The sequence below is a fragment of the Pteropus alecto genome, unplaced genomic scaffold (assembly GCF_000325575.1).
Source record: "Pteropus alecto unplaced genomic scaffold, ASM32557v1 scaffold30, whole genome shotgun sequence".
NCBI lineage: Eukaryota > Metazoa > Chordata > Mammalia > Chiroptera > Pteropodidae > Pteropus > Pteropus alecto.
The window spans coordinates 1,757,630-1,777,090 of record NW_006429782.1 but is presented as its reverse complement, the minus strand read 5'-3'; the positions used below and the strand labels follow the sequence as shown (position 1 = coordinate 1,777,090).

Sequence of the window (19,461 nt, the reverse complement as noted above, 5' to 3'; positions counted from 1 at the left end):
CCCCCCTTCCGACATTGTCACACTCCGGCGCGAGGGGTCTTCCCGGATCGGCAGGATGTACCCCCAGGGAAGGCACCCGGTGAGAAGGGGCCAGGGCTGCGGGGGTGGGGGACCCGGGCGCCCCGGAACTCAGACCCCCGACATTCCCCCCAGACCCCACTTCAGTCCGGCCAGCCCTTCAAGTTCTCGATCTTGGAGATCTGCGACCGCATCAAAGAGGAATTCCAGTTCCTTCAGGCTCAGTACCACAGGTGAGGGGGGCGGGGCGCCCCGCCGGCCGAGGGGGACCCGGGAGCTCACCTGCGAGCTCATTTGGGACCCTCGGGAGAGGGGCGGGGCCACACGGGGGCGGGGCCTCCAGGGTGCGGGGCGGAGGGCAGCCCCCCACAAGGGGGAGGAGAGCGAGCTTCCAGGGGGAAGGAGGGCAGGTGAGGTGGGTGGAGACGGGTGGGTGCTAAGACCTTTCGAGTCTGGGGAGGGGTGGGGAGGAATTGGGACCGGGAGCTGGGGTGTAAGGAAGTGGGGAGGGGGAGAACCAAACCCATCAGATGGGGTGTCCGCGGGGGCAGATGGGGTGTCTCTGGGGTGTCCATAATGCTCTCTTCGTGGGTCATAGAGAGCGGGGTCCCCATGCCCTCTCTCCTTCCCAGCCTCAAGCTGGAATGCGAGAAGTTGGCCAGCGAGAAGACTGAAATGCAGCGACATTATGTCATGGTGAGGGGGTTGGCGTGTCAGGGGAGTGCGGAGCAGGGCTTGGCCTTGAGTGAAAACACTTGGACTGTGAATCCCAACTCAGTGTGCTACTCTGGGGTCAGTCCCTGCCCCTCTCAGGGCCTCATTTTCCCTCCCTGTAAAATGGGCTGCTCGGGATTCCAGGCTCTTTCTCCCAGGACCCTCCCAGCTCTTGAGAACAATGAGAGAAGGAATGTTCCTCCCCTCCTGGGCATCTCGGAGGGGCCAGGGTCTCTGGGCACCGCCACCTGCCCCACCTCCCTGGAGAGAGTGGAGGGGGGCCATGCTTTCCCCTAGGGGAGTCTACCAGGGGCTGGGGCAATCTGTGCCCTACTGTGATCCCCCAGCCTGGGGGCTTCTGGAAGACCCAGAGTCACCCAGTGCAGGGCTGGACATCCGTCAGTGCCGTGGACATTCCCACCCGGCTTTTCCTTTGCAGTACTACGAGATGTCCTATGGACTCAACGTGGAAATGCATAAGCAGGTAACTGTGTTGGGGCGAAGGGGTTCAGTAGGGAGGGTGGGCGTCTGGAAGCCGTGAGAGGGACCCAGCACTAGGGCAGTCTGGGGCAAGGCACGGCCAGGTAACAGGGATCTTAACCTGAAATCTCTGGGACCAGGGCCCAGATTTCAGCCTCAGGACAGGAGAATGATTCTGAACTTCTGGAGATCTGTCCAGCAGAGAGGGAAGCAGTGGGCGGGGCCTGGCATCCCTGTCAAGGAGGGCTCATGGCCGAGGCCGGAGGCCGTGTCAGGGAGGCTGTGGAGGTGACCTCTCCCCTGGGAGGGGGCCAGATGGACAGTCTTGGAGGTTCCTTTCAGCCTGGTGAGTCTGACATTTAGAAGTGGATCCTGCGGGTCTGACATGACCCCAAGCTTCTGTTGCTGTTTTGAAGGGTCTGAGATCGACCCTAGTGCTCTGAGGTTCTGAGACTCTCCTGTGCCTCCGAGTGTGATTTCAAGGTTCTGAGTCGACCCGCAGGTCCTAAACTTGATCCAGTTGTCCAGGATTCACCCTGAGATCCTGAGGCTGACCTCGGGTTCTCCAGTGGCTTTTAAGGAGTTGGAGATTCTGAGCTCGAGGGAATCTTAGATTCTGTCCGGCAGGGTCAATGGGCGGAGCCTAGTGTCGGGTCTTCCTGGCGGGTGGGCTGGAATGTAGGGCGCTTGGGCGTGCCTGCCCTGGCGTGCATAGTGCTTTCCCAGGTATGCGTGGGCTCTGCTGGCTCCGGTGCGGGTAGGAGGAATGTGTCTTTCTGGAGCGTGACGTTGTCCCATGGGTGTATGAAATAGAGCCCCTTATGGGGCGGCGGGCATGGGGTAGGGCCCAGGCCTTGGGAGCCCGGTTCTGTCCCCTACACACAGCACACAGCACCCCTGTAACTCAGGCGGAGGCGAAGCACGGGCTTGACTTCGCACACACCTGGAGATGCCCCAGGCACTCCTTTCTCCATCTAAAAGGCTTCCCCTCTGTTCAGACCCTGTGGGGGGACCCCTAGCCAGACCCGGGCCCATACCCTGTCCCCGATGAAACCTACAAGTGAAGCAAGCCAGTGTGTGTCCACTCTGCTGCACGCTTCCGACACTAAGCGTGGGTGTTCCTCACACGTCTCTCACACCTGTGGGGTGTCCCACGGCACACCACCATTCTGACACCGTCTGCCCAGACAGTGTTGGGGCTCGGCCCCACAGGAACGCCCCCACTTCAAATGCCAATGCTGCATCTGGGCTCCTGTGCTTCTGACCAACCAGCTACAGGTCGGGGGTGCCCATCACCCCTCCTTAGGGTTGATAATTTGCCAGAGTGGCTCACAGAACTCAGGAAAGCTGTCACCGTTACCTGTTTGTTATAAAGGTTATAAGCCTGGAGCAGCAGATGGAAGAGAGGCATAGGAAGGCAAGGTGTGGGGAAGGGGTGCAGAGCTCTGACGCCCTCCCCCAGGGCACTGCCCACCCAGCACCTCTGTGCGCTCACCCCTCACCCCCAAGCTCTCCAGACCCTGCATTTTAGAGGTTTTTTTAAAAAAAAACTTCAGTTATTTGATTTGCACACGTTCCAGGTAACCCCCTCCGCCTCTCCCAGCCCCAACCCCCAATCCTTGGGTCCCCAAGTTCAGCCTAGGGAACTCTTAGGGTCTAGGGGTGGCTGGGTCTTCGGGCAGAACACTAATGACGCCCCACGGGCCTAGTGGTTCCGCTCTACGCGGAGCCAAGGCAGTGACAGCAGCTGACCCCAGGAGGTGGCTCAGAGTCCTGGCGGTCACAGGGAGGAACCTCCACCTGTCCCTGGAGGGCCCTGCGGCCAGGGCTGGGCTCCAGGGTAGTGGGAAGACGCAGGCCTGAAGGTGGGCCAGGGCTGCCACCACGTCACGGGGAGCGAGGCCCGGAGGGGCCAGCCACACTGCCCGGCGCCCGCGGAGGCACCACGAGTACATGGCAAAGGCCAGGAGGCCAAGGAGCAGGGCGAAGCCGCTGGGATGGACAGGCGGTCGGGGGACGGAGGGCCAGCGCCGGACCCGGCAGTCCCAGGGCAGCAGGAGGCTGCCCATTTCCAGCCCGGAGGAGCCTGGCTCTGACCCCAGTGCGCATGTGGGGTGTGGGGGACCGACCCGGATGGACAGGTGGCAGTGGAGAACGCAGCTGGAGGGTGGCGAAGGCTGCCCGGGCCCTGGCCTTCGTCTCCCAGCAGTTGTCCTTGGTTTGTGGGTCATACCTGCCCCATGCCCGGAAACCAGGTCCTTTTCAAGGAGCCAGTGGTGTCGAGGGGCCAGGCCCTGGCCACCCGCTCTGAACCGTTGAGCAATTTCTGCCACAGTTCTAGGGGCTCCTGGGGGGAGCCTGGGGGTGGTGGCGTTGCTGGGAGCCCTGCGCCAGGCTCTCAAGTGTGGTCTGAGCTCTGTGTCTCAGGCTGGGAGGTCTTGGCTCCCGGGGCCCCCCCACCCCGATGCTTTCAGTGACCGCTGTGGCTTTGCTGGGCTGTGCTGGTGTTGGGGTCCGTGACGGCTGGGGCGGTGGGTCAGCGCCCCTCGAGGTGTGTGTTGACACCAGGTGAGAGCCAGCAGGGGAAGGCAGGAGGGCACCTCGGAGTGGACGGTCACCTCATCACCTGCCCCTTCCGTGGGACCCTCCTTGCCTGCTGCAAAGCTCCAGCCCCCGCCAGCTCCACAGTGGACCCTCGGGCCCCAACGGGTGGGTCGTGGACAACACCTCCATTCCTCCCCTGCTTGACCTAGACATTGTTTTCGTGGAGGCTTGATCGATGACATCATTGGCCATTGGTGACCGACTCAATCGCCAACCCCTCTCCCCTCCCCGGAGGGGGCGCAAAGTTCCAACCCTCTCATAAACTCAGGCATGATGGAGAGGGGCTTACGGTAACCGAAGACGCTCCCATTATCCCGTCACTCAGACGTCCCAGGGGTTTTAGGAGCTCTGTGCCGGGCACTGGGCACAAAGGCCAAATATGTGTTTGCTCATCTATCACAATGTCACAGTCCTTTCCCCCTGGCTGCAGCCCCAGAGGGCCATGGGCCCAGCCGGGACCCAAATGCCACTCAGGAGGCCCTGCCCTCCAAGCCCCTCCCGTCGCTTCCCCCCAGGCCGAGATCGTGAAGCGCCTCAGCGGCATCTGTGCTCAGATTATCCCGTTTCTGACCCAGGAGGTGAGTGGGCCCCGTAGGGGCCGGAGGGGAAGCTGGAAGAAGACTGAAGGGCTGGGTGCTGCAGGCGCTGGTTCCGGTGGGTGGCCCAGGCCAGCACCGGCTGGGGCAGGGGCTTCAGGGACGGAGGGAGGTGGTGGCTGGGCCCGAATCCTGGCTGTGTGGCCTTGGGCAGGTTGCTCACCCTCTCTGTGTTCTCCGTTGTGAAATTTAGCAGAGCGGATCCATACGGGGTGGTGAGGACGATGCTCGGGGCTTAGAAAGCACCCAGTCAGAGCTAGCCCTCACACATATGCTCAGGGAAGGAAGCCAGACACAGAAGAACACACACCGTGTGACTCACTTAAGGAGGTCCCCAGAGGGCTCAAACGCATAGCGACAGGAAGTGGATGGTGGGAGTCCCACCGGCCACATTTCAGGTGCTCTCAGTAGCCACGCGTGGCCGGTGGCTTCTGGATCCGACCGTGCAGAGAGGGGACACTTTATCACTTAAGCGGTACAGCACTGGACACCGAACACAGCACAGCCACCGGCCGCATCGCGGAGGAGGCTCAAAACAATGTTGAGTGGAGGCAGCCAGACACAAAAGAACAGAGAGACACAGCCGTAAAATAGTTCCAAACGGACAGATGCGGGCAGGTTTGGGGAGGCAGCCGCAGGTGGTAACATAGTGCAGAAAACAAAGGGCTTCTTGTGGGGGGGCTGAGGCCGGAGGGAGGTCGTTGGGGCGGGGCTCCAGTCTACATTTTCTGACCTGGGTGGTTGGTACGTGGGTGCTGATTTATACAGTGGCTCTTTCCCGGCGGTGACCCTGCCCGAGGACATCTATGGTTGTCATGACTGGGGGGGCTCCCGGCATCGAGCGAGTGGGGCCAGGGATGCTGCTCGACACCCCACAGGGCCCGGGACGGCCCGCAGGGAGCGACCTGGCCCTGATGCCAGCAGTGCCGAGGGGGGACCCTGACTTATAAACCCTGATTTATAATTACACGTTTTAACTGCTTTGTTTTTCTGTTTTACAATTTAAAAAGGAAAGGGAGAGAGGGAAAGGAAAAAGGAACAGCAAGGGCCGGGGCCAGGGTGAGGGTGGGTCCCAGCGGCCATGCCTGGGCAGGTGGGGGGTCTCCCCTGAGCACCCCCTTTTCCGTACCCCCCGCCTCCCAGCATCAGCAGCAGGTGCTACAAGCCGTGGAGCGTGCCAAGCAGGTGACCGTGGGGGAACTGAACAGCCTCATCGGGGTGAGTCATCCTGGCCCCTGCCCTGGGGGGGGAGACCCCGCCCCAGGTCCCTGCACCCAGTAGGTGCCAAAGCTGGGGATGCTAGGTGGCCAGCTGGCTTGGGTTCTGGCTGCCCTGGAGACCTCAGGGATGCCCCCTGCGCCCGGACCCTGTCCCCAGTCTCCAGACCTCTTGGGCGGGGGGTGTCGCTGGGCACCGCCTGCCCCCCGCCCACCCTCCCTCCTCTCTAGCAGCAGCAGCTCCAGCCACTGTCGCATCACGCCCCCCCTGTGCCCCTCACCCCTCGCCCTGCGGGGCTGGTGGGTGGCAGTGCCACGGGGTTGCTGGCCCTGTCCGGAGCGCTGGCCACCCAGGCCCAGCTGGCCGCTGCCGCCAAGGAGGACCGGGCAGGCGTGGAGGCCGAGGGCTCCAGAGGTCAGCAGACAGCGCAAAGTGGCCTTGGTCGGGTGCGGCGTGGGCGGGGAAGGGCTGGCAGGCTGCTCTGCTCAGAGCGCCGAGCTCGGCTAAGCCTGAGGGGGTGAACGAGGGGAACCCTAGGACCCCTTCCTCCCAACCGGCTGCGTGTCCTTGGGCGAGTTCCTCACCCTCCCTGGGCGTGTATCCGACTGGTACGAGGAAGGGATGATCCACTCCTTGCAAGGGTGTGAGAAGGAGAAGGGAGATTGTGAGTTGCGAAGACGGATTTATAAACTGTGGAGGGCTGTGCCACATCTGTCGCCATGGGAGATGACACCCTCATTCTTTTTTCCTTCTCTCTCTCTCTCACCCCCACCCCGCCAGTGGAGCGAGCCCCGAGCAGGGTAAGTTGAGTGGCATCTGGGGACTGGCCCTCTTCTATGACATTTGCTTTGTATTCCCTGGTGGCTAAAGCTGCTCGTTCTGAGCTGACAGGGACCTGAGAAGAAAACTCACCTCCCACTTTCAAACTGGGTTACCTGGGAGATGCCCACAGGCCAAAGTTTTATTATTTAAAATTTTCAATTTTGAGTTGCTTTTGCAGTTGAATAAATGAATGCATGCCTGTGGAAGCATTTTATCCACCCTTTCGTTCATTAATTTATCCATCATCCACTCAATATTATTATTAGCTACAAGAGCACTGTCCAATAGAAATATTACGTGAGCGGGTATGGAATTTGTAAAAAATAAATAAATTTGAAAATAATTACAGATGCACAGAAGGTTGCAGAGAAATGTACAAGGAGGTCCCATGCACCCCTCACCCAGCTTCTCCCAATCATAAATTTTGTAAGACTCAAGTACGGTATCCAATCCAGGAAACTGACATTAAGTACAATGTGCATCCGTGTGTGTGTGTGTGTGTGTGTGTGTGTGTGTGTAGTTGTACACAGTCTTATCTCATGTTTAGCCTTGTATCAACAGTACCACAACCTCCTATGCAATTGTAAACTTCCTAGTAGCTACATTAGAAAACTTAGGTGAAATTAATTTCAATAATGGATTTTATTTAACACAATGTATCCAAAATGTTTCGACTTGTAATCAACATAAAAAACGATGAGAGAGATTTTACGTTCTTTTTATTGCACTAGGTCTCTAAGAGCCAAATGCATTTTGGGCTCAGAGCTCGTCTCAACTTGCATTAGCGTCCCGCCCCCGGGGACACTAGGCAATGTCTGGGGACATTTCGAAGGTCTCATTTCCCAGATGAGATGCTTGAGGCACAGATCCTAATAACAGCAGTGGGGATGCTCTCAGCCTTGGCTGGGCCAGGATGCAGTCCGGGGGCCCAGGGCCCCGACCCATCTTCCTGCCCGGGTCCTCTCTGCAGAGTGCGTCCCCCTCGCCCCCCGAGAGCGTGGTGGAAGACGAGCGAGCGGGTGGACCAGGTGGCAATGGGAAGCAGCGAACTGAGGAAAAAGATCTGTCCGGACCTTATGTGAGTACAGGCAAGAGGAGGACTGGGGTGGGCACCCAGGGCCTGGCCCTGCCCGTGGCCCTGCCCCTCAGAGCATTCCAGAGTCCAGCTCTGTCCATGACTCTCTCGCTCCAGAGCCTTGCGTAGCTCCCCACTGCTGGCCAATCAGAAGAGACCCTGTGGGCTCGGGCTTAACCGTTTAGCTGCAGAAGCTCCTATAGCGTCCCTACCTTCTGGCTTTTGCTTCCGTGGTTCCCTCCTGCTCCCTCCCCATAGAACCCCCTTCTCCCTGCATCTCAGACACCGGTGTCTCTCCATCCAGGCACAAAAAGCGGTCTCCTATAGGCGGTTGTCCTTGACCCTTCCTGGAGGGCTGGGAGGGCTGGGGCCTCTCCCGTCCTTGTCAGAGCAATTGCTGCTACTATAGTTTCAGACGTGGGTGCCCCAGGGGCCAGGCTGCAAGTGGGGGTTGGGTCGTCGTCAGCTGGGGGGCACTCGTCTCATCTAGAGGGGCAGCTTCAACCTGGTGCCAGCTGACACCAGGTGGAAGCTTTAATCTTTGAAACATTTTTTGTTTTGTTAAACCTAAGAGCTTGTTTTGTAAATGTCGGCGACTTATTTTGTTTTAAATAAGAAAACTGGGGATAAGGAGGTCAGAGAAAACCCACGGGCCCGGGCAGATGTGGCCTCCAGGCTGCGACCTTTGGTTCCAGCCAAACGGGAGGGCAGCCCAACTGGGTGCTTCTCTCTAGGGCAATGAGGAGCCATAGAAGGAATGGGGAGCAGAAATGGGATAGGTCTCAAGGAAATCCCTCGGGGGCGGGGGGGACAGCTTGGAGGGCTACCTGGAGGAGGCAGGGCTGCGAGCCAGGACGGCAAGGCGGGGTCAAAGCTGTGCCAATGGGGCCTGGGCAGACAGGTGTGTGGGGGGAGGGACACAGCAAGACCTGGGCGCCAGCGCCATCTCCCTCATCCTCTACGAGGGACCCTGGCACCCCTGAGCCCTCCTTTGCGCTGGGTAAATGCAGCCTCCCTTCTGAACCAAGTAAATGGGCTGCTGCAGCCCCAGGATCCCGATCCAGCCCAGGTGAGCTCTCTCTTCCATGTTCCTCCCTGCCACCCCAGGAGAGCGACGAGGACAAGAGCGATTACAACTTGGTGGTGGATGAGGTGAGTTGGGTTCCAGCCTTCTCCACCTCTGACCTCCCGGACTCAGAGGCAGACAACCAGGTCTGGACACAGAGCAAGTGTAGGTTTTCCAGTGTGTGGGGGTTCCTAGTCCCCTCCCTGGGGGATGGCTGGGGCCGGGGGAAGCAGGGGATCCCGGACACTTCAGGCCGACATCCTCTCCATAGCACCAGTGGAGATACTGATACCAACACACTGAAGATGAGCAGCGGAAGTGGCTTCAAGCCCTGGCTCACTGTGTGACTTTGGGGGAGTGACTCCCTCTTCCCTGGCCTCTCTTTCCCCCACCTGCCCCGTGGGGGACACAGCCAGGCCCTTGTAAGTCTTTGCCGTGTATGCTTATGGAGTAGGTCCCGTCATTAGACCCACTTACAGATGAGTAGACGGAGGCACAGGGAGGTTTCAGAAGCCTTCCAAGGCGGGTCGCAGGTTGGGGTGGGATTCAGGAGGGGTATAGAGAGGGGCTCTCCTTCCTCACCCACTTTACCTCACTCGACATCACCTTCTCAAACCCAGGACCAACCCTCAGAGCCCCCCAGCCCAGCCACTACCCCGTGTGGCAAGGCGCCCATCTGCGTCCCTGCCCGCCGGGACCTTGTGGACAGTCCAGCCTCCTTGGCCTCCAGCCTCGGCTCTCCGCTCCCCAGAGCCAAGGAGCTCGTCCTGGTAAGGAGTAGGGGAGGCCTCGTACTCACTTTGTTCATCCCGGGGACCTGGAGACAGATGCTACCCATTACACATGGGGTGATGAGCAATCAGGCAGGCCTGGCGTGGTCCCGCACTCCCTAAAAACACCCTCTACCCTTTCTAGGTAATTTTCCCTAAGTGGACTCACTCTGTTGCACCAAAGTAAATATTAAAAGGCAACTTTGTAAGTAAACTTGATACACACGCATTACAAGGCAACTCACAGTCTTCCCACCTGAAACCAAATATTCCTGGCAATGAATAAGAAATTCCCTGGAAATAGACACGGGCAAACTGTAGCGTGGGGCACTCCCACAGGCGACTGGGGCCTGGCCAGTGCGAAGGCCTTTGGGAGGCACAGAACAGACCAGCCCCAGCCTGAGATGCTGTCCCCTCCACGACCGAGGATTAATATCCAAGCAACTTTCTCCCAGCCTCTCGCCAGGCTTAATGTCAGGTGTGGGGACCGCTTAAGAGCATTCCTCTGGGGAATTCTCAATTCAGCTCCATTTGTCTCTCCTCCTCCCCCAAATCTCCCCAGACCCCTGGCCTGAACCTACCCAGGGAGAGTGCTGTCAGTTTCTAGGCCACCCCTCCCAGCAGGTTGCCATGGCAACCGAGGTTGGGGCTGCTTTGCCTCTCCTGTGCCCTCCTCCCACGCCAAGGAGACTGGAGAGGGGGGGAGGGGCAGCTCTGTTCTGATGGAGAAGGCCTCCCCGTCCCCACGTTGTCCCCTTCCACTCCCTCTCGTGGGTGTGTGAGTGTGGCTGTCGCGATATTTGTCATTGTGTGATGGAAAGATAAGATGTAATAACGGACACGAGACAAGGAGGTGAAGTTTCTTGAGAGGCAGAGGAAGCGATGGCAGGAAGCCTGGATGGCACAGCACGCTCCTGTGTGGAGGTCTGGCTTCCCCTCTCCTCCAGTGTCCCCATGGGAAGGGCCAGCTGTGGAGGACACCCTCCCCACTGGGAGAAGGAAGAGCCCACCAGTACCAGGCGCCGTTCCTTCGTCTGGAGGAACGCCGTGTGGTCTCTGTCACCAGCCGATTCCCACTCCTTGTCTCCAAGGGAGCTGACAGCCCGACTTTGTCCGTGGCTTCCTGTGGCCCGCACACACTGCAGGGCGCACCCTTGCCCTGGGCCCGCCTCACACCACCCTGACTACACCCTGTGCCTGTGCCTGTCACCGCGCACCACATCAGACGTGTGCCTGGTTCTCGCCATGGTCGTGCGTGTTGGTTCCCTGCACCGTGCACGTGTTTGCACGCGTCCAGGTGCCCGCCTGGCATTCCGATGGGTACAGACGCCCACGTGGCCCCTGTGCCCAGGGGATCAGCCGTGGGGCCCCTGTGCGCAGCCACCTGCCGTGAGCCACGGCGGACCTCAGGTCCCCCTGCTCCCTCCTCCCTCCCGTCTCTCCCAGAGCCTTGGGCTGCAAGGTGCCAGGTCTCTGGCGGTGTTCAGTCCTGCCCTTTCTCCCCAGAATGACCTTCCTGCCAGCACTCCTGCCTCCAAGTCCTGCGACTCCTCCCCGCCCCAGGACGCGTCCACCCCCGGGCCCAGCTCGGCCGGTCATCTGCGCCAGCTTGCTGCCAAGCCAACACCTTCCACGGACAGTATTGGCGAGTACCCGCTGGTGCCTGCCAGAGCAGGTCTCCTCTGCGGGGGGGAGGGCCCTAGAAAATGGCAAGCGGCTTGGGGGAGGCAGGAGGTTGGGATTCCAGCCCTGGCATTGCGTTGACTCGGAGCTGGACGCTGCCTGACTCTGGGCCTCGGTCCTCATTGCCTTGGCTTGATGGGTGGCGAAACTGAAGCCCAGAGGGGGGAAGTGGCTTCTCGGGGACGTCGGGCTAGTGCGCTGGAAGGACAAGCTTTGGAGTGAGAGAAGTGTGGGTTTAAAGCCAGCCTTGGACACTGGCCAGCTGTGACTTTGGGCAGGTGACCCGACCTCTCTGAGCCTCAGGCTCCCCGTCAGTCATATAGGGATGACAGTGCCCTTTTCTGTCTTACGGCCAGGCCCGTGCTGGTTCTGGGGTCCCAGAAAGACCTGAGCCCTAGGATTTGCCTTCAGGGAGCTGCCAGGTGGCGGGGGAGAAGATCCTGACCCCAAACCTCCAGCCTCGTGTGATCATGGCTGCCAGGGGAAGGAGGGACCCAAGGCGGGCAGGGCTGGAGGCCAGGGCTGGGGTGGGGAGGTTGACCCTCCTTGAGATGTTGCCGGATGTCGGGTCTAAGTTTTGAGAGATGAATAGGAGTTCAGAAGCTGAAGAAGGACGGAGGAAAGCACGTCGGCCAGCAGGGACAACATCTGTGAACGTCTGGAGATACGACAGGGTGTGGCGAATGCTGTACCAGAGCACGGGGTCCCTTGAAGGACAGCGGGAGGCAGGATCTGGGTCCAGGGTGTCTGACCAGCAGTCTTTGTCTGATCTCGCTCAGCCCTGAGAAGCCCTCTGACCCTGTCCAGTCCCTTCACCACGTCCTTCAGCCTGGGCTCCCACAGCGCTCTCAATGGGGACCTCTCTGTGCCCAGCTCCTATGTCAGCCTCCACCTGTCCCCCCAAGTCAGCGGCTCAGTGGTGTATGGACGCTCCCCTTTGGTGAGTCCTCAGGGTGGGAGATGCCAGGAGGTATCAGCAGGGCCTTGGGGGGATGGGGGGGCGGGGGGTGCTGGGAGGAGGAGCCAGTTATGCAAGGAGAAGCAAGGGAATGGGGAAAGGGAGGGAGGCCTGGCTTAGCAAGTGCACGGGGGAAGACAATCTGGGGGTCTCAGTAGCCCCACGAACGTAATGCAAATCAAAGTGACCGTGACTAGAAAAAGTGACTGCGATTATGCTGCATAAAGAGGAACAGGGAGCCCAGCATGGGAGGGGAGCGGCCCATTGATTCCTGGAAGAAGCTGCACAGCTTCAGCTCTGATTTTTAATGGACTGTGACAGTTCTGGTAGGTGAGAAATGAAGGACTAGCCGAGGGAGAGGGCTGGGAGCGATGCCTCATGAGGAGGAGCTGAAGGAATGAGGCCTGAGACCCCTGAGTAGGGCTGGAGGGAGCTGACGGGGTCTGCGTGGGCCCCAGAGGGCAGGCAGTACCCGCTGGTGCTTGCCAGTGAGCTGTCCCAAAGTGGATCAAGATGCTTACTGTGACGGGGTCTGCGTGGGCCCCAGAGGGCAGGCAGTGGAGTGAGCTGTCCCAAAGTGGATCAAGATGCTTACTACTGGACATGCCCAGGCCCGAGGCATTTACAAGAGATATCATGGAAAAGGGGTCAGCACATGTTTTCTGTAAGGAGCCAGAGAGTGGGTATTTTTGGCTTTGCACACCAGCCCCTGCCACCACTAACTACTCGACTCTGCCTTTATAGCTCAAAAGCCACCATAAAGCACATATAAATGAATGAGCGTGGCTGTGTGCCGATAAAACTTTATTTACAAAAACAAGCAGGGGGCCGTAGTTTGCCATCCAACTCTGGGACTCTAGGAGTCCCTGGACGGACACCTTGGGGTCCCCTCACGTGAAAGCTCTCGTACCTATAACATGGGAGCGGAGAGGGCATCTGAGCTGTGCTGGGAGGGGCTGGAGAACAGACGGGAGCATGGGAGGGCGTGGCCGTGAGTTTGCGTCCTGCCCTGCGACACGCCCCTTTGCATTTTGGCAGATGGCCTTTGAGTCTCATCCACATCTCCGCGGGTCATCCATCTCTTCCTCCCTGCCCACCGTCCCTGGGGGAAAGCCGTGAGTACCCGGTGGAGCTCCATGCCCCACTAAGGGGCTGATGTGGTGGGCTGGGGGCCAGAGTTCCCTGCTGGCTCTCCGGAAAGTCTCTTCTGTAAGATAATGGGGCCTCCACCTACGTCAGGTCTACCTGCCCCTTCTCCTTTCTTCCTTTTCTCTACAGAGAGAGCAGGTAACCAGCAAAATTTAGACCAGTGGTTCTCATCAGAGCTAGATTTTGCTGCCCCCGCCCCGGACACTTGATAGTATCCAGTGATATGTTTGGTTGTCACGTCGCATGCTTCCAGCCTCTAGTGGGTGGGGGTCAGGGAGGCTGCCAAACACCCCACAGCTCCCAAGGCGGCCCCCCCACGTTGAATGCCCAGGCCCCAGGTTTCTGCCCTCAGAAGAGCAATGTTCTACACCTGCCGCTGTCTCGTCCGACTGCCATCAGCTCCTTGTGCCTTCTCAGCACTCGAAATGCGGCCAGCGCAACTGAAGAACTGAAAATTTCAATTTATTTGAATTTAACTGGCCACTATTGGACACCGTTCTTTGGAATTCTCAGGGCATCTTCGTGGGCAAACGCTAAGTGCTTGTCGACCATGCGACAGGCCACTGCCCTGACCCCTTCTTCTTTTGTACCACGCTGACTGTCCCACGCCCGCTTTGATCACGTGGCCCCCTTTCCTAAACGCACGGGGGCAGTAGGCAGGGCGCGGGCACCTCACTGCTCTGCGGGGTGAGGGTGCGGAGGTACCCCTCGCTCTCCGGGACGCCCCCCCCCACGCGTCATGCCCACCTCTTTGTCCAGGGCCTACTCCTTCCACGTGTCTGCCGACGGGCAGATGCAGCCGGTGCCCTTCCCGTCCGACGCGCTGGTGGGCGCGGGCATCCCGCGGCACGCGCGGCAACTGCACACGCTGGCGCACGGCGAGGTGGTCTGCGCGGTCACCATCAGCGGCTCCACGCAGCACGTGTACACGGGCGGCAAGGGCTGCGTGAAGGTGTGGGACGTGGGCCAGCCCGGCGCCAAGACTCCTGTGGCCCAGCTCGACTGCCTGGTGAGGCGGGGTGGGCGGGGCCTGCACGCAGGGGCGGAGCTTGCAGGGCAACGGGGCGGGGCTTATAATCCAACAGGCGGGTTTATAGACCCAGCAGGGGCGGAGCTTGCGGGCCAGTGAGGCGGGGCTTGTAGGCCAATGGGGTGGGATCCGCTTCTTCGATGGGGCTCCTGGAAGGCAAGGCTGGGGGACCAACCCCACGCCCCGTACCTCTCTTCTACCAGAACCGGGACAACTACATTCGTTCCTGCAAGCTGCTGCCGGATGGCCGGAGTCTGATTGTGGGCGGAGAGGCCAGCACCTTGTCCATTTGGGACCTGGCGGCGCCCACCCCCCGCATCAAGGCCGAGCTGACCTCCTCGGCTCCCGCCTGCTACGCTCTGGCTGTCAGCCCCGACGCCAAGGTCTGCTTTTCCTGCTGCAGTGACGGCAACATCGTCGTCTGGGACCTGCAGAACCAGACCATGGTCAGGTGGGTGGCAGGTGCCCGGATGTGAGGCAAGCCCCTGCCTCCTTCCCTTTCGTGCTGTGGGGGCGGAGGAGCGGCCTGGGAGGGTGCTGGAGCAGCAGCGACTCCAGGAGGCACGCCTGGGCCCTCCTCCCTCCAGGCAGTTCCAGGGCCACACGGATGGTGCCAGCTGTATTGACATTTCCGACTATGGCACTCGACTCTGGACAGGGGGCCTGGACAACACCGTGCGCTGCTGGGACCTGCGTGAGGGCCGCCAGCTGCAGCAGCATGACTTCAGCTCCCAGGTGTCCCACGGGGCCGGCGGGAGGGGGATAAAGCTCCAGCAAGCCCGTCTCCCTTCCTGTCCCCCTGAGCCACCCACTTCCTGCTCTGTGTCCAAGTACCTGCTTTGTGTCCATCTTTCCCGTCCTTTAGACACAGGCTTTCCCCTTTATTCTCCAAAGACAGATACACAGAACCATAGAGGACCTGATTCATAGTAAGCTGTGGGGCTGCTAAGACCCTCAGATCATCTTCCCAGAAGCTCTTGCCAAGCCATTTCCCCATTCTTTTGTCTCTCCTTGTGTAAGCTGGTTTCTCCACCCAGCCTTCAACTTTTGACCCTACCGAGAGCTTCTGACCACCCCCCACCCCAGGACTCACCGTGGGGGAGCCGCTGACCTGAGGGGACAGGTAGAGGTTGACACAGGAGCTGGGCACAGAGAGGTCTGTGGGACTCCGGGCTGAAAGCTGTGCTGAAGGGGCCGTTCGGAATCAGAGGGCTCCCTGGGGCTGAGCAGAGTTGAGGACAGGTGTCAGATACCCCGGACCGACCGCATCCTGTCTCCCACTGCTTTGTGGGCAGGGCGCCAGGTCCTTGGCCTGTTACTTAAGGCCTCCACGCTGCAGTCTCACACACGCCCTGCCTTGGGACACCTCTAGACCCCCCCACTTACTGTCACCTCTGGCTGACATGCCTTTCTCCTCTTCACTCCAGTTGGTCAACTACTCATCCTTCAAAACCCAGTCTGTCCCCCTCCTTGAAGCCTGGTGGGGGGGTCGCTCCCAAATTTTGCTCTACCTTCTCTTCAGCTGAGAGTTTCCTTGATAATGAAACCAGGGATGAGGTGGACATAGCTGTCCATGCCCTGTTTCCGAAGTACAAGGATTGCATACGTATCGGGGGATCCCATGCCAAGTGTCTCCCATCCCACCGGGGTCCCCTCCCCGTCTTTATCCAGGGACGCTCCTGACACCAGGAGAGAACATGTGAAAACTTCCAGTCTTTTCTCTGCTGCACATTCATGGCTGTTTTCACACAGGTCTTATTTGTCAGTTAAGCCTTTGAGAGGTTTCAGACGGAACAGGGCCTTCGTCCCCTCTCTGCCTCGCTTGGGGTGGGGCACGGAATGAGGAGGCCACCAGGTCCTCTCAAATGAAAGTACAAAGACGCGTCGGCACGTGGGGAAGTTCCAGGCTGGGATTCGGAAGGCCTGGTCCTTCACGAACCAACGAATGTGCTGCGTCGTGACCTTGAGCCAGGCAGTGGCCTCGGCTTCCCTCCCACCATCTGCTCAAGGGGAGCCACTGTCCTCCGGCTGCACCCCCCTCCCTCCGCCCTCCCTCCCTCCCTCCCAGAGCTGTTGTGCGTTCAGAGCAGATAATGGATGTGAGGCCCCGGAAGGGCTTCTGTGTAATGCTGATTAATATTAATGATTTGACATGCAGTTGCCTGCTGCTTCCGGGCCCTGGGCCAGCTGCCTCTCCACGCAGGGCCGGGGGCGCAGCAGGAGAGCCCTGGACCTCTCACCTCCCCCCAACCCCTCCTCTTCTGGGCGTCCCCCACCAACCCAAGGGGTTTTTGATCACACCTCTTCCTTCTTCACCCCCAGATTTTTTCCCTGGGCCACTGCCCCAACCAGGACTGGCTGGCTGTCGGCATGGAAAGCAGCAATGTCGAGATCTTGCACGTCCGCAAGCCGGAGAAATACCAGCTACACCTTCACGAGAGCTGTGTGCTGTCTCTCAAATTTGCTTCCTGCGGTGTGTCTGCCTGGGGCTGGGTGGGACTACGGGCCACTGGGGCAGGGTCGCCAAATGCAATGCAAAACCAGAAACCCACACGTGACAACGAGCAGGATGCTTAGTTAAATCTGAACCCCGGATAAACAACAAATAATTTCTTAGCATAAGGAAATCCCAAGCATGCACGGGACATACTTATACTAAAATGCAACTAATTTATTGACACGAATATATCCCATGGGACATTCTTATGCTAAAAAGTTTTTTTTTTTTTTTTTAGCATAAGTGTGTCCTAAGTATTGCATGGGACGTACATACACTAAGGAAGAATGACATAGTTGGGACACAGCTACGCTAGAGGCGATGTGTGGTTTGTCGAGGCTGGAACGCGGCTGGGCACCGTAGACTTTGTCTGGCCAGCCCTCTCCTGGGGGTTCCGCCTTCTCCAGGGCCGGATGGAGCCCCCGGGGCCTTGACTTCAGCCCTCTGGAAAATGGAAGGATTCAGTCTCAGTTCCTTAAGGGGCCTCATGTCCCCCAGATGAGGGCAGAGTTGCTTGAGAGAGGCGGGCGCCTGTCTCACCCCTGCCTGCCGCCTGCAGCCCTGGCTCTCTTCAGGCCCTCCCTCCTCACCTCCCCCCTTCCGTCCCCCAGGGCGCTGGTTTGTGAGCACCGGGAAGGACAACCTGCTCAATGCCTGGAGGACGCCCTATGGCGCCAGCATTTTCCAGGTACTGGAGTCTGGGGCCCCCCAGCCCTGCAGGACACCATATGCCCAGGGGCCTCAAGGAGACTACAGTGGCGGTTAGACAGAGGCGCCTCCCCAGGGCCTCCCCTCACCCGCCAGCAGCCACCAAAGCAGGGTGGGCAACCGTCAGCCCCGCAGGCCACGGGCCACATCGGCGCACAGCTTGTTTTGAACTGTGGTAAAATACACGTACATAAAAGTTGCCATCTTAACCACGTTGAAGTGCACGGCTCAGCGGCATTAAGCACAAGCACATTGCTGAACCACCGTCCCCACTGTCCAGAACTTTCTCATCTTCCCAAATTGACCCTCTGTCCCCATTAAACACTCACTCCCCTCCCCTCCCCCAGCCCCTGGCTCCACCATCTACTTCCTGTCTCTATGGATCTGACTCCTCCGGGGACCCCCTATGAGTGGGATCACACAGTGTTTGTCCTTCTGTGTCCGGCTGCTTTCACTGAGCACCGTGTCCTCCAGGTTCACCCACGCGGTAGCCGGTGTCAGAATGTCCGTCCTTTTTTAAGGCTGAGTAGTAGTCCACTGTCTGGATGGACCACGCTGTTTAACCATCACCTGTCGATGGACACGTGTTTCTACCTTCTGGCTATCCCGCTGCTGTGAACATGTCATTTGTCCCGGGCACATAGCTGGGAGTAGAATTGCTGATAACCGTTTCATCTTTGGAGGAACCGCCAGACGGCTCTCCAATTTTTTTCCGTTCCCACCAGCAGCACAGAGGGTTCAAAATTCCCCCATCCTCACCGACACTCGTTACTGTCTTTTTTATGATAGCCATCCTCGTGGGTGCGGTTTTTATATTTTTAAAGGGTTGTAAAAAAAAAAAAAGTAGAATATGTAACGTCGATTTATTTGGCCTCTGGACTTAACTGCTAAAGAAAGACTTCTTTGGATTTTAAGCCAAACCTGAGTTTACTGCTGGCCCTACAGAAACTTTGCTGCACGCTTAGCCCTCTGCTGTGCTGCCCTCCCGCCTCGGACACACCCTCTCTGAGCTTCCCAGGAAAGGGCAGTGCTCCAGGTCTGTCTCTTGGTGTCCAGATAACGGAGGGCCTGCTCTTCCCAGGGGCATCTGGAAAGGCTCAGTTCTGGTTCCGTTGTCTGTCTCAGCCCCCACTTGACCTCAGGCTCGTTCTTGGCTGGCGCTGGCCGCTCACCGCCTTGCCCCTTCCATCTGTCATGCGGGTGGTCAGGAGCTTGCGCCAGCCTGTGCCAGCGTCGGCCACGCCTCACCTCTCCCTTCTCTCTCTCCTCCCCTCCCAACAGTCCAAGGAGTCATCCTCGGTGCTCAGCTGTGACATCTCTGGGAATAACAAGTACATCGTGACAGGCTCGGGGGACAAGAAAGCCACCGTGTACGAGGTGGTCTACTGAACCCCCCCTTCCTGCACCCTTGACCCTACTCCTCGGGGTGTCCGGGACAGGGACCCCACATCCCCTCTCCAGTCGTACCTGTGGGCGCCGAACCTCATCTGCTCTCTGGCCGACCCCTCATACCTTCCCCTGCTGGACGTGGGGCCGGGAGGGCAAAGGGACTTAGGGAAATAAATGTATTTATCACAACTGCCTCTGTCTCAGGCGGGGGAACCGGGCACCATCGCTTTTGTTGGGCAGCCGTTACTGAGGGACGGCCACTTTCCAGCTGTGTGACGGTGCATCAGTGGCTTACCTTCTTCCTAATCTGGACAATGAGATTATTCATTCTGGGTGTGACAGGAGTGAGTGTGCTGTGGGCGGCGTGGCTTGTTACACGTGCGACAAATAGCCCCCAGGTCTCAGGGGTTGAACAGACATTTCTCACTCCTGCCTGTGTGGCAGGTGGGGTTCGACTCCAGGTAGACACGCAGGGCTCCAGGATGGTGGAGGGTTCACCATCTTGATAGGTAGTGTCAGGATCCGACACAGCAAGGAGACAAGTCACACGTGGCTTTTAAACGTGGCCCAAATGTCCCTTAGTGCCAGCCCTTTTTACGGTGTCACCTCAGACTGCCCACACACAAAGGGTGCGGGATTACAGTGGAGCACGTGACTATTGGGGGTGCAGTCACATTTCCTTTG

The 19,461-nt window shown here is 59.1% G+C and overlaps 1 protein-coding gene and 1 pseudogene across 2 annotated transcripts; one reads left to right on the top strand and one right to left on the bottom strand.

The window, feature by feature from the left end:
- The first annotated feature begins 6 nt into the window (after nucleotides 1–6).
- TLE2 (transducin like enhancer of split 2) lies at nucleotides 7–18,939 on the top strand. Of its 2 annotated transcripts, none has more exons than XM_006904085.3 (20): nucleotides 7–79; nucleotides 154–251; nucleotides 651–714; nucleotides 1,172–1,216; nucleotides 4,332–4,394; nucleotides 5,556–5,630; nucleotides 5,864–6,044; nucleotides 6,411–6,430; nucleotides 7,423–7,530; nucleotides 8,635–8,679; nucleotides 9,214–9,363; nucleotides 10,870–11,008; nucleotides 11,826–11,986; nucleotides 13,043–13,119; nucleotides 13,913–14,162; nucleotides 14,387–14,634; nucleotides 14,771–14,918; nucleotides 16,506–16,656; nucleotides 17,292–17,368; nucleotides 18,670–18,939. In XM_006904085.3, exons 1-20 carry the CDS (start codon nucleotides 56–58, stop codon nucleotides 18,775–18,777), a joined length of 2,232 nt encoding a protein of 743 aa, XP_006904147.1. In that variant the 5' UTR covers nucleotides 7–55; the 3' UTR covers nucleotides 18,778–18,939. The 2 variants fall into 2 exon arrangements, with proteins under 2 accessions (XP_006904147.1, XP_006904146.1); XM_006904084.3 differs by having other exon boundaries at nucleotides 5,861–6,044.
- Nucleotides 1,229–4,174, bottom strand: LOC112475389 (annotated as a pseudogene).
- Nucleotides 18,940–19,461: the final 522 nt, after the last annotated feature.